Genomic DNA, 15,037 nt, shown 5'->3' with positions numbered 1-15,037 from the left:
TACCTGATTATCAAAAATTCTACACATTGCAATGCTATTCAAAGTAGCTAGCCCATAAACTGTTGGTTTATAATGAGATAAGGAGTTTTAAGCAGAATGTGTCAAAGAATGGCTTCCTTTTTTTTGAGAAAGTCTTGCTATGATAAAATGTACAGTGCTGCTTTAGTGACACAGAGGATAGTCTTGCCCCACTTTGATACAAACATTTGAGAGTTAGAAAAAGGCATTTTCATAAAGAAAAGTAAGATGCTGAGGAATGGATGGTTAAAATTAACTTTAGTGTCTTCACCCATCTTTATGAGCATATATGTACTTACAAATCCCCAAGATTTAAAATAAAGGCACTTACTTTCATGTTAAAAAAAATAAAGACACAGGGCACTTTAAAAGTTTTTTAAAAGCCAAGACGCATTTAAAAAAACCTAATAAATTTTTAATTAGAATTTTTCCTTTTTTTTTTTTTAACAGGACAAGTAACAGATTACATCAAACTTCAGAACTTCTCAAATATCTAGTTATTATACACATTCCCATCTGTCTTGCAGGGAGGGATCTTGGTCGGCTTAACAGTTTCAGGTAAAATAAGCTGCATAATAGTATATATTACAATAATAAATGTACAATGTTTACATGAAATATGTTTTAGAAGCAAAAAAAAACATGATGCATCTGCATCAAAAGGCGACCTTTTAAAATGCCACAACTATTTTACATTCACTCTTGCAACAGGTCACAAGATGGGGGTCACTAAGCTCAGATAAATCACTATGATGCACATAAAATACAGAAAGATTGGTTATTTTATATATTATATATATTTATATTTTCACACTTTAGCATCTGAGACATAAACTGAGAATCTAAAATTTATTCTCTTCAGATAACAAATCATTTTTTATTCTTCATAAACATGGTGCCCACAAAAGCACATAGGTAAGGCACAATAGGGTTTTCTGTTACAGAACAGTGTGCATCATGTTTACTTAACCAGAAAACGTGCATTATCTGTGCAAGTTCATGCTGCAAACCCAACACATATACAATAAAAAAAAAAACAAAAAGGAAACTGAGCTTTAAACAAAATCGAAATTGATACAATTCCAGCTGTTTCACATATTCATTTGGACTGACATCAATATATCAACAGGTTATTAAAAAAAAAAGCCAATTGTTACATTACAAGTAAACTCTGCTCAGCAACTATTTTAATCTGAAATCATAAACAGTAATAAAGCAAGTTTACTGAAACAAAGTAAATACCGAGGCACAAAGCAACGGTCACTCGTGCATTCACTATATTGCAAGCTTTCATGACCCAAAATTTCAAATATAATTTTTCAAATACACATTTTGCTGCAACAATATGCCCTGCTTTAAACTTGACATACAACAGGGGAGCTGACATTTCATTAAATTATAAATAGATTGGGAAAATGACTTAATCCCAATAGTACTATGTCATAGTCCTAGTATTTATAATAAATACAGCTTTTCACAAAATACTTTTCCAATATCTGCCAATTGCATCTTTATTGCTCACATAAATTTGAATCCATTACAACTGATATCGGAACTTCCACACAAAATCATACTCAGACATTTTTATATAAAACTTATAAAAGATATTTTAAACTTGTATCTAATACTTGCAGGTGTCTGGCTGTTTGATCTATGTGATAGTACAGCCACATGTATATATGTGTGTGTATATATACACATATACACATACATATATATACACATACACACGTATATACACATACATATATACACATTAGATTATGAATAAAATATGAAGCTTATTTTACTGCTTTAATGCAGACATCCTCACAAAACAAGACTACTTTCGCCACCACCAGCATTTATACATATATACAAAAGCCAGTTGAAGTACATGTACATCCGCCTACACTTAAATGGAACCACTAAACCCAAATTAGTTTTCCTGTATTCCAGCTGTAACAAATGAATCTCTTACAAGCAATAGAAACCTAGGGTTAAACTGGGAAATGAACAGTTTTACCACATTAGCCTGGTAAGGAACTATGCAGGTGACTGTATACAAAAATTCACATTAGTTCACATGAAATTATGGAAATACAAGAAGCCTCTTCACCATGCTTTTGGGTGGTTATCCAAACACTTGTGGTGCAAAAACACAATCACCACATCTGAAAACGCTTCATAAAGTCAATGTTCCTCATGCACAACTTAAATGCACTGGCTTAACTGAGCTCCAAAAACTGAACGAAACAATTGTTCTGCTTGCTCAGCATCGCTGCCTCACTGCTAAGTCCCTCTGGAACCTTAAGATCTCTGGAACATTCAAACAGAGCTGTATTCAATAAAAATATTACATACAAGAAGCATTTAAAAGGAAGACAGGAAGCCAAACAAGAATTTTCCTATTGTAAATACCAGTCCTAGGAGTGGAAGAAAGTCTTTTCAGGAACCTCCTTGAGAATTGGCTAGGCCAGTCCGAAGACGAAGATGAGACATAGAGTTCATATGTTTATTTGATGGCTTCAAGGGAGTATTGCAAGTAAGAGCTTGGGGAAAGCGATGGTGATATCTATCTAGTCGTAAATATTTTACTGTAACCAATTTCCCTGTTGTAAGATAAAAATAATATTTTAGATCTGTAAAAATGTGCTTATTAATATTTATAGAAAACAAACTGTGGCAAAAGACATATGAACACAATATGCAAATAAAGTAATCTTAAATAATTACTCTAAAAATGCTGACCTAAAATTCTTTCATTTAAAATCTGGTATACTTTAACAGTATGCCATAATTAGTCTTTTTTAAATGTTTGTAATACTCAAACTTCTTACCATCAAACCAAGAGCCATGTAATGCCTTAAAAGCTTTTCCAGCATATTCTGGAGACAGACATTTAACATATACACAACCCTGTGATATTAAAAAAAAAAAAAAAGAAAGAAAGAAAGAAAGAAAAAAAGAAACAGTCTTAGTTTAGTAGCAACAAATCCAAAATGTAGAATTCAATAGTAAAAGTCAGTTTACCTCACGTGAATTTTTGTCTACTGCAATGTGAACAATGCCATCATTATCACTGCATTTTTCTAAAATTGCTTCTTGAATTGCCAAATGCCACTGATCCCCTATTTCCCTAAAAATGAAAACAAAAATCAACAACCATACTCCTACTCAGTAAAAAGCCATTGTCTCTTAGAACATATCTATCCTACCAGAATGTGGGTAGTTTCAAAACCACATATTGTTAAAATTAGTAGTTAAGTAAATGTTTGTTACTAGCAGTAGATAGATTTTTTAAAATATTAGCATTCACATTCCCAGACCTTCTCTCACTTCCCAGCATAAGAATGTACAGAGCTGAGGCAGTGAATGATTAGCCTACCAGAGCAGAACAAATGTGGGGTCATTTTTAGGTCTGAAATTTTATGTGCCTATTGTCATTTCTTTTTTTCTCCTCCTAGCAAGTGTTAAGAGCTTTAAGATTTCCTGCTGCACCAATGCATATTTGTCTCACTTGTGAGATATAGATGATGGGCCAAAAGGAAGGCAGCTACACTTTAAATCATAAATCTTCACCTTAGGTAACAAAATATTGGACTTTCAGTGATTTCCTAATCCCTAAGGTATGAGGTAAACTTCCCAGTAGAGGGATCATCACACTGCTAAGTGCTTTTGTCTACCTATACAAAACGGAGAGGGCTATGTACATATATAAGAGTGCTTCTCCACATTTCCAATTTTGTTGTCACTTATTTGGAATCTCATAGCAACTATTTCTTGAAATAAATGAGTTATTAAAAAGAAAAGAAAAAAAGAAATAAATGAGTTATTAAAGGAGACTTATGGGTATTTTATATATGTAATATATAATACAGTTTCCACTATCTGGACTCTTTTTACAAAACAGAATCTGACCTATCATATCACTGGACAAATAAGCAATCACCTCTAGGAAGCAAATTCTAAAAATTATTATGATTATATATGAAATATTACAGCTTCTAAGGCAGTAACTTTTGCCTGTGCTAATCTCCAGATGCATGTGCTGCTATAATTACATGGAAAGAAAAGTTTCTCAAATATTGCATGAACAAGTAAACGACTTACAGAAAGAAAGCGTGTACATCTTTGCAGAAAATATTTTTACAATTAGAGATTGGAAGTTCAAAAATAGCAGGTTATTTTTATCTAAATTGCCGACTGAGGCAAAGAATGTTGGCAGAAGAGACTTAAACATTTAATAAAGGGTACTGTTTATCACTGTGTATCATCAATTTGACTCAGCATTTATCTGTTATGGGATTCACAATACATACAAAGATTTGTAGAAGTTTAGCAAATTACTATACATCTAAGTCTTTTGGTCAAATCTTTGCCTAAAATTTAACAAAAGAGGAAGAAAAGCAAAGCTTAACATTTTTGCACAGATTTCAAGGTAAAAGAGACTATTCAATTACAGACATAGCATTATAAGAATATTCCAAATATTCCAAATAAAAATTACATGTACCTCTGATTGTGATACTTACATAACTGGGTCAAACATATTTCGAATCTTTAGACATGGCGTCAAGCTATTTGGCGGTGAATTTCTTCTATCTAAATGAAATGCTACAAAAAAAATTAGTTTTACTATTTGTCACTGTTCCACTTTGTTGAAAGGTATTCAGTTATTCAGTTTTTTCAAAAATATTCATTGCATGCTTTTACTGGGAGCCAGACCCCTGGAAGTTAAAGTACATCAGAGAGTACAATCATTATTCTCACAGAGTCTTGCAGTTTACCAAGGGGCTGAGAGACTTGAGAATTGAGAAAGAGTGTCAAAAAACAAACAAACTGTAATTATGGTAAATCTTAAGAAGGAAGAATACCGGAAGTATGAAAGTAACTTAAGGTGGTCTGGAAGTATCAGATAACACTTCATTGAGGAAGTAAAATTTATTCTAGGACTTAAAGAATAAACCAAAGTAGGCAGAGTAGGGGCACCTGGGAGGCTCAGTGGTTCAGCATCTGCCTTTGACTCAGGTCATGATCCTGAGGTCCTGGGATTGAGTCCTACATCAGGCTCGCCACAGGAAGCCTGCTTCTCCCTCTATGTCTCTGCCTCTCTCTCTCTTTCTGTATCTCATGAATAAATAAATAAATAAAATCTTAAAAAAAAATTAAAAGTAGGCAGAGTAAAGAGAGGTATAAAGGACATTTCAAGCAAATGTGTTAGCTTACATATAGCCCCTGAGGCAAAAAGGAGTTCAGTGTAGTCAAGTAACTAAAAGATAGCCACTGTGGCTAGAGAGGGAACATTGGAGCCTTACAAGAGAAAGGTCAGATTATTAAGGACCATGTAGATCACACTGAAGAGTTTAGACATTGCCATAAAAGAAATAGAAAACCATTCCAAGTTTTGTAAGGAGTAATAATTTGATGAGATCTTTTAAAATTATAACTTTTAAATACAGACTCATAAAGAATCAACTAAGTAGAAATAAAATTGAATGCAAGTAGACCAGTTAGAAGGTTACTATAGTCGTGTGAGAGATGATACTAATGTGGATAACATAGACCAGCAATGCTGATGGAAGTATGCGGAAAGAATCTAAGACATATGGAATAGATTTGACATGACTTATTTAAAGATTATACATGGGAGGTAAGGAAGAGATTAAAGATTACTCCCAAGTTTATGGTGGAACCAACTGAGAAGAGTTATCATCATTAATTAGACAAGAATACTAGGGGAAGAGGTCCGTTTAGCAAGAGAAGATACTGAATTCATGCACATGCTGAATTTGTAGTGTTCATATCCTGGTAGACAAGTATACAGATGGGAATAAAAATCTGAAAACCAGAGGATTTAATTCAAGATACAAATATGAGAGTTATCAACATATCAATGATAAATCAAGTCGCAGCTTGACATCATCTGTAGGTGGAAGGAAGACAGGTAGAATGAGAAAAAAAGATGGCCTTGGGAAACTCCCAACACTTAGAGATCTGGGAAAAGAAGAAAACTTAGAAGATCGAAAAAATGGTCAAGGTAGCAGGAAAGCTAAAAAAGTAGCCCAAAGCCAAAAGAAGAAAGTTTTAAAGCAGGCTCAACTGTTAACATTGTCAAGTAAAATAAGAAGAGAAAAATGTCCACTTGGTATAGCAATAGGAATGTCTAAGAACTGTTTCCTTGGAATGATGGGGATGGGAAATAGATCGGAGTCAGTTGAAGAATAAAACAAGTGAAAAAGTAAAAATAATGAGTATAATAAACTATTTAATGCTATTTGGCTATAAATAGGTAGAGAGAGGGAGGGAGAGACAGAGTGATAGCTAAAGAACAATGTAGTCTCCAACATGTCTTAAAAGATGAGAAAGACTATACAGCATGTTTAAGTACTGATGAAAAGAACCCATAGAGGCAGGGATTTAGAACACAGTAAGCGAAGATACTTGAGAAGACTGGAGGGAATGGGAGCCAGAGGACTTAGATCCCACTCTCTATGGAGGGAAGGGCTCAGGTCTTTGTTAAGTGAGAAAACTCCGCAATTTCAACAGGAGGTGAGGGTGAGTGTAGATTCTGGCAATTTTATAGATTTGGTTGTGGAAATCTGTAGAAGGTACAATCTGATTGCTTCTATTCAAGTCAACGACTGAGAATCAGGAGACAGGCAAAGGTTTGAAAAGACGGAGAGATCTAAAATTGTTACTGAGTAGTTAACTCAGTAAGTTAAGTGACCAGTAAAATATGATAACATGAAAGTCAGGGAGGGCACTTGATGGGATAAGCACTGGGTATCATACTATGTGTTGGCAAATTGCATTTAAATATTTTTTTTTTAAAAAGAGAACATGAAAGTCAGGCAGTGCTGAGGGCCTAATTGAGATTAATTATTTATGATGTACCTGTCTGTAGAACTGTATGACTTTCTGCTGCTATGCTCAGCTCCCTATCCATAGCAAGGCATCGACAAAATAGTTTCATCCTTGGTTGGAATTTACTAGGCTAAGATGAAGGATATAGGTAATGACTTAAGGGTACTAGCAAGAAAAGGGTTGGAGGAATGGGTTATGGAAACTAAGATGGACAGGAAAAGAAAGATAGGAGGAAGACTGAAAAACTGAAAAAAGTAGGTACATGGAAAAACTGGAGAGTCTGGGGATTTAATATATATATATATATCAGGAAAGTTTAAAGGATAAGTTAATGGCTAAAGAGTATACTGATGTGTTAAATAGGTGACAGGGATTAAAGGGGGCACCTGTGATGAGGACTAGGTGTTATATGTAAGTGATGATCACCAAATCCTACATCTAAAACTATTATTACATTGTACATTAACTAACTGTAATTTAAATAAAAACTTGGAAAAAAAAATAAAGACACGAGTATATTAATGAAAGATTTCAGAAGTACCTAGTGAAAAGAAATGTCTAGGGTGTGAATGTCCTAACAGTGCCTGATATAGTATGAGGAAATGGCCACTACACATGAGAAGTTTTTGCAAAATCCCAGATTAAGAAAGTCTGTGAACTCTAGTACCACCCAGACAGACTTCTCTGGCAGTATATAGATTGTGTTCTTAAATGACCTTTTAGTTGCAGGCAATCTGAGTTCCTTGAAATTCCAATATTGGCCTGGGCAAGCAGGGAATGAACCAGAGAAAACAGAAGCATTAATATCATCTTATCCTAGCCTAGACCCAAGTTTCCATAAATAATGGATCTAGGAGAAGTTATTCCTGGCCAACTCTAGTCAAAAAGTAGTTGTGAAGATCAAACTGATTTTTAAGACATATACTTTGTCTCCCTAACTAAATTGTAATCATCTCCTGGTATAAGCAGAGACAGTGGTTACTAAATAATGATACATTTCAAATACCTCAAGAACTATGTTTGGATGCTTCAACTGAATGTTGTTTATTCTGAAGACTATATTCATCAGAAACATAAATAATTCTCCCCAGCAGGTAAAATTTGATGTTTAACTGGCACTTTAAAATACCATTGGAGATAATAACGCTGCATAAGAATGCAATTTATACTTAACTATCCTTTAGAAAATGAACTAAAAATTCAATAAGGTTGATTATTTAACAATTACTTGGAAAAAATACAATTAAATGAAAACAGCTTGTAGTGGGAGTGAATTCAAAAGATACTATAATTACCAACCCTCCAGCCATGTACCTTTTAATTAAACCACTGTTATTTATAAGAGGATAAACATCAAGCCTGTTAATAAATTAAACCATCTTTTTAAACAACCCAAACCCTCACTATATAACCATATTTATAGCACATGTGTTCAGATACATTTAAATGAAAGCAAAACTTAGTTTATGTATTAATATTTTTAACAAGCAAAGTCAATCACTTATATTTAGATAGACTATACATTCGATGGCATAAAATGTAATTAATATTTAAAATAAATTCTTTTTATCAGGGCCATATGTTCTTAAATAAGGCAATATAGATAATTATCATTAAGAAATGTCCCACCAACTTCTCATTATTCTGCTCCTATAACAAATTCTTTTATGATCAAATTCTTAAAAGAATTCAAATCTCTTGATAGGAGTCTATAGCCTTTTATCATTATAACTCTAAAAATTTGAATTGGTATTTCAAGCTAATGGCTACTAGGTTCTACCTCAGGATTTTCTGACTTCAGGATAACATAATCTCAGCCATTTTTTTTTCAATTTACTAAACAACAGGTGTCTTATTTTAGTCTCAATTTCTTTCTAGGTTCAGTAATTCATTCACTGTAACTTATGTTTTTTTAATCAAAGACGCTCAAGTAAAGGGAGACTGATTTTATAATTCTTCACAGTGTACATTTAGAAGTATTCAAATTAAGATAGCTCAGTACTTGGCATATAGTTTGTAAACATTTACTATATAAACTTTGGTGAAACAAAATAGCAAAACATTTTAGAACTACTCTATTGATTCATATTGAGTTTTACAACTTAGAACTGACCCAAAGTTGTCTTACATCATACTTACACAGTCTTCTCCTATCTAAAGAAAATGGTAAAATGAAAATAATAGTCTTGAGGTTTTAAATTCTAGATATGGAGCATCCAATTTCACACACTTAGAGTCTGTCATCCCTCCCACTAATTTAGAACAATCTGAATTACTTATGTCAAGAAATTTTCTCTAGATTGATCTTGAAAATCTCATATTTTAAAAATAAGACAACTACAATGATAAAAATAAATCCATATGAACAAAATAATGGCCATTTCTAGAACTTCTTATGCATACATAAGCACCAATTGCCAGCTGTATGAAAAAATCAGGTTGAGAATCCACAACCATTTACAATCAGACACTACAGTAATCAGATCTGACTGGCTTTGCACTCTGTTTTCATTTTATAGGACCCTTCTGTAGACACCTTTTAAAACAAAAAGTTTAAAAAAAAAAAAAAGTTTAATGTTTAGTGCCATCTTTGATATCATCAAAGCATCATTTTTATGCCATGATTACTGAACACTATGATCATTTAAGCTCTTTGAAAGTGAAAATTAGAGAAGAAAGGAAGTGTCTGGATTATACTTTCTCGCAATTTTTTTCAAAATGATTAACTTTCTCATAAATACTATGTTTAGCAAATATTGAATAAATATGCTTTTACCCAAAAAGATTTAAAGAAACTCAACTCACTACTAGTTCTGAAATGCACATTAAACTGCACAATTTTCATTTGCAACTAACCATACAAGAAATTCAAGTGAGGTAACAGTTATCACTAGTAGAGATTTGGGAACCTAAGGCAATCAATCACCAAGCCCTCCTATATACTTATATACACCTGTTTTTGAAACCATGAAAACATAGAGAAAAATATGGAAAGAAAGCCATAAGAGCTATGTGGCACAGGGGATATGCAGGTGGATGGGTCTCAATGAAAAAGAGACAGGCAAACAAAACTTGGAAAAAAGAGCAATTAAAAAGTTATGTTCCACTTTTATATGTTTTATGTAATGTAAAACATAAATTGCCATATTTGCATAAAAATTAAGGAAAAAGAATGCAGTTAGATCTATAATACTAAGTTGTTTTAAGTAAAAAAGGGAAAAAATCACAATAATGTATGTAGTGTTCTCTTATGGTAAAGACAAACCATCATGTTTATATTTGAAAGAAGAAAGGATATATAAGAAAGCTAACAGTAATTCCTTCTATGGAATAGAACTGCAAAGGAAGTTTGCCCTTGTATTTTTCAACAGTAGTATTTTACTTTAAACATATTAAGACTTTCGTAGTTGAAAAAAATTGGAAAAACACTATGTTTATTTTTGTTGTTTAAAAATACATACCTTGACCTTGCCATACTTTAGAAGGTATTACTAATATTTTGTCACAGGAGGCAGAAGGTTGGATCCATCGCCAAACTAGAAAATCTGCACCACCTATTCTTCGTGTCTCTGTGCGAACTCTTGACTCATTAGCAGCAAGGAAGTCAACAGCTCTATCCCAGACTTTCTTCATTTTTTTTCTATCATGTGAACAAAATGACAAATTTACTGGCATCTTGGCTTGGAATCTTTTTCATGTATTACTAATTGAAGGCAATGGTTATTATTATTTCTGATTTTCCTTATCATTGCCTACAAAATTTTTTCAAAAAAGACTTAGATGCCTAAAGCTCACCTCAAATTTACTGAATTTCATTCCTCAGAGGTGAAGCATCAGTAATCCGCCCCCTCCCCAACTCCACTAATGATTCTGAGGTGTTGCTATGGTGAAGAATGCTACAGTAGGATATAGAATCATTTATTTTCAAGAAGTCATTATTTAGTACTTTTACTGAAAAAGTTTCATTAACAAAATATTTAAGGCGTTATTAACAAAACATCACTATTATCGGTTTCTTTATGAAGATGAAATTAAAGGAAATAAGGTGAAGATAAAAATAAAAAATGTATAAAAGTGATCATGATTTAGAAATCCAGTTGTCTTTACACTGCTCAAAATCAGAACAGAAGGGAATTTAAAAAGGAAGGAGAGTTTAAGTACAAAAAATAAAGCCTGTACAGAACAGCTCTACTTGAGAAAGGCTTCAATTCCCGATATAATCTTCACAACTTCAGAAATACTACCAACATTCTGATCTAGTTCAACTCGTAATACTTTGAACATACTTGTCATGAGGTTGTATTAAGGAATCTTGCACATGTGGAATAGGCATGTAAGGTTGTAAGTCTTTATTTTCCTGGCAAGCTTCATTATGACTTCGTAAAACATCTGAAAAGATAAATTTACAAATGAATCAATCATTGATCATGTTATAATTTATCACATAATTACTATTATAGAAATAGTTTAGATTTTTACAAATACTTATACCTATAATCTTTACCACCATATCATACATCTGCCTTGTTTCCTCCTCTTCTTTTGTCCAGCGATATTTCATGTAACGCAGAACGACACAAACCATCACAACACCTGCAATATTTATAAGTTTTGTGTTTGAAAAATTGTGCTCAGTGACATTCAATAATATTCACTGCCACCTGAAGTTATTGGTCTAGTCGTTAAATCTGATGTTAACAAAACAAAGCAAAAAAAGAGAAATCTTATGACAGTTTCCACAGTGATTATTTTAACTGCCATAATAGGATAATGGAATGAGCCTTCATAACAGTAGGCTGAATTACCTACATAAATTACAACCACATAGAACAATTTAGTATTGAGCATTTTCCAGAGCTTCACTTAATCTCTCTAGAAACCATTTCTTCCATGATGCTGACAGCTGAACATTTTAAATTCTATTATTTTTTTGAAAACAGCATAACTATGTTTCACAAGCTTTTTCCTTTGCCACATTAAACTATTAGAAAAGTGGGTTTCCAAAGACCATAAACATACTACATCTTAGGAAAATTATTTTTAAAGGACTTAAACAGAGAAAAGAAAGAAATGCGTTATCTTCTAAATTTCTATAATCAATCAAAAGTCACATAAAATCCAGGAACCCAAGTAAAAATTTTAATGCAGGTAAATTATATTTTTTAAATTAATAATAATTTTAATGAACTTAATTTATACTTTATCATTTTAAAAATCAGCTTAATTTTCATATTTCCCGTTCTATTTTCTAAAGATAATCTATGTCTTTTTTATGACATTCTTATAATAAAGTTTTATTCCACCTCCACTTATAGCACTGTTTTCTAAGCCCTTAGATAAATACTGACATTATTTAAAAAAGAAAAACAGCTTCAATATTACTCTACCCTAGTGAAGGCTTCTGTATGTGATTTATAATGGCAACTATCACAGAAGTAAATTCTCAACCCTGCCATTTGGTGAAACACAGCTATAAAAATTCTAGACTGCCATGTATCTTCTTTCTCATCCCAATAACTTACCTAAGCATAACAACAATAACCTGTGGGTGACAGTAATAAAAGCACGTCGAAAGCGACACCAGAAAGACATCTGTGGTCTTGTGGACTGTAAGAACTGCACATCGGTTATGTTTGTCAATTGCTCCTCAGGGCCATAACCAACACACCTAGTTAAAAATAATTAAGGAGACTTTAGAGTCAAAATTATTTCTTATACTATAAAGTGGTCAAAGTGGAAATTAAATCCTTTACCTTATTCCAACATCTTTTCCATTTTCTAAAATCCACTTCAAAGAAATATTAAATATATCTTCATATTCAGGGCCTAAATCCTAATAAGGAAAATAGAGAACATAACTATTCCTAATAATTCATATTCATTTGACTCTATAAGCTATACTATAAATACCATACTTTTATCTTTATATAACACTTGAAACTGTATTACACAACAAAACTGTATTACAGAAAAATGAAAGGGGAAAAAAGTCACAATTTCCCCATCTTCCTAAGATAAGTACACTTAATATTTTGTTATATTTTCTTTTTGGTTCTTTTACATTTACAGATTTGGGGGTTTTCTGAAATATAATTTGTCTTTTAAGTATCACTGTGATAAAAGTGAATTAGCTACTTATTTTTTTTATAGAACCCTATATTTTTAGATGAACAAATGGCAAACTATACAGACTTGCCTGTTTCACTGACATTTTCTCAGTAAGTGAATGAAGCAAGCATGTCAACTTAAGAAAAACAGCTGACTTTGTTACCAATGATAACATTCAAGCTTTCAAGTGAAAAGTAAAATTTAGAAAAAGTTGCATCCATTACTAGGAGTTTGATGACTTCACAATACTTAAAAATTTTTGCAATGAAACTGGGTAATATTAAAGAATGTGACTTTGTGGTATGGCATAATGAAATATGTCAACATTGGGAAGATCTGCATAAACAGCAAACTAGTATTTTCCAAATGAACCATGCAGGAGTTATTAAATCTTGCATAGGTAAAAGATCTATTTTACATGCAAAACAAAGGACTTTAGAGACAGACTTTACAAAAATCATTGATATGGCTTCAAACTGCACATTGCAACTAATCTTGAAGAAACTACCTCTTAAAGAGTTTTGATGCAGTATCAACAAAGAATATCTACAATTATCTGAAAAGAGTATTAAAATGTTCCCGTTTTGACTATGTATCTGTATGAGACTAGATTTTCTTGATGTACTTCAGCCAAAACATTGAAACAGACCCAAAACAGAAGCAGATATGAAAATCCAGTTGTTTTTTTTATTAGCCTACATAGTAGATTAAAAAGATTTGCACAAATGTAAAACAATGCCATTTCTCACTATGTGCCAGGTACTGTTCTAGGACCTAGAGATAGATGTAGCACTAAGCAAAACTGTCAAAATTGCCTGGGTTCACGGAGCTTAATGTTCTATTCAATTTTATATCTTTATGTACTTTTTTAAGTACAAAGAATGAACTTCTAAAAGTAGCAGTAAGAAGTCATTTTTAAAAACTCCTCTAAGGGGTGCCTGGGTGGCTCAGTCAGTTGAACATCTGAATCTTGATTTCAGCTCAGAGTTGTAAGACCAAGCCAGATGTTGGGTTCTGCACGGAGAGTGGAGCCTGCTTAAGATTCTCTCTCTCTTAAAAAAAAAAAAAAAAACTGCTCCTTTAAAAAAAAATAATTTTTATAAGTAATAGCTTTTGCATTTTATCAACAGATTCTTCAAAAGCACTGGAAGTTAAGGTTTATCATTTGATTAGTGCAATTTACTTCCTATTATGGAACTGGCAAGTTTTTAATATATCAAATTGAAAATGTAAAAAGTTTTATGAAGCAAAACTAATCTTGCTATGTATCATTACTTATGCGTAACTACTACCAGGATGGTTTTAGATGGTAAAGAGAACTACAAGCTACTTGTTATCTTTAAAAAAAATAATAAGTGTGATCTTTCATCATTATTTATAAATATCAAAAAATATGTAGCCAATATATTTAATAAGTGACAAATGGTTTACTTATGAAACCATTTCAAGGGAATGCATTTAGAAACGATCATGATGACAGCTAAATAGCTGTATGCTTAGAAAAGTAAAACAATATGCAATTTATATATTTTTTTAACTATAAAAATGTGTACTTATGAATAAGGACTATAAAAATTTTAAGTGATTTGGTATGATATTTGTCTTTGACTTACCTCGTTTAGCATTATACTCTATAGATCCATCATGTTGTAAACGGCAAGATTTCATTTCTTTTTATGGCTGAGTAATATCCCATTATATATCTATATATATAGCTATATAGACCACATTGTCTTTATCCATTTATCAACCAATGGACACTTGGGCTTCTTCCATATATGGGCTATTGTAAATAATGCTGCTGTAAACACTATAAACACAGGGGTGCATGTACCGCTTTGGATTAGTGTGTCCACATTCTTTGGGTAAATACTCAGTGGTGAGATTGCTGGATTATAGGGTAGTTCTATTTTTTAACTTTCTGAGGAAACTCCACACTATTTTCCACAGTGGCTGCAGCAGTTTGCATTCCACCTATAGTGCATGAGGGTTCCTTTTTCCCCACATCCTCGCCAACACTTGTTGTTTTCTTATATTCTTTATTTAAGCCATTCTGACAGACGTG

The 15,037-nt window shown here is 32.5% G+C and overlaps 1 protein-coding gene across 3 annotated transcripts in view; it reads right to left on the bottom strand.

Annotated features, from left to right (window-relative positions):
• LEMD3 (LEM domain containing 3) overlaps nucleotides 1-15,037 on the bottom strand; it is a 72,804-nt gene that overhangs the window by 14,007 nt on the left and 43,760 nt on the right. Inside the window, exons 5-13 of one of the 3 annotated variants that reach the window (XM_077913713.1) lie at nucleotides 12,618-12,697; nucleotides 12,387-12,532; nucleotides 11,356-11,457; nucleotides 11,151-11,253; nucleotides 10,326-10,504; nucleotides 4,533-4,614; nucleotides 3,031-3,136; nucleotides 2,838-2,916; nucleotides 412-2,609 (exon numbers count right to left, since the gene is read on the bottom strand). In XM_077913713.1, the coding sequence (XP_077769839.1) occupies nucleotides 2,446-2,609; nucleotides 2,838-2,916; nucleotides 3,031-3,136; nucleotides 4,533-4,614; nucleotides 10,326-10,504; nucleotides 11,151-11,253; nucleotides 11,356-11,457; nucleotides 12,387-12,532; nucleotides 12,618-12,697 (1,041 nt within the window). In that variant the 3' untranslated portion in view covers nucleotides 412-2,445. Of the gene's footprint in view, nucleotides 1-411; nucleotides 2,610-2,837; nucleotides 2,917-3,030; nucleotides 3,137-4,532; nucleotides 4,615-10,325; nucleotides 10,505-11,150; nucleotides 11,254-11,355; nucleotides 11,458-12,386; nucleotides 12,533-12,617; nucleotides 12,698-15,037 lie in introns of those variants that run through there. The other 2 variants (XR_013388757.1, XR_013388756.1) reach the window with 2 other exon arrangements.

Source organism: Canis aureus, chromosome 11, assembly GCF_053574225.1.
Source record: "Canis aureus isolate CA01 chromosome 11, VMU_Caureus_v.1.0, whole genome shotgun sequence".
Classification (NCBI taxonomy): domain Eukaryota; kingdom Metazoa; phylum Chordata; class Mammalia; order Carnivora; family Canidae; genus Canis; species Canis aureus.
The sequence above is the reverse complement of the archived record's forward strand: the minus strand, read 5'-3'. Positions and strand labels throughout refer to the sequence as shown.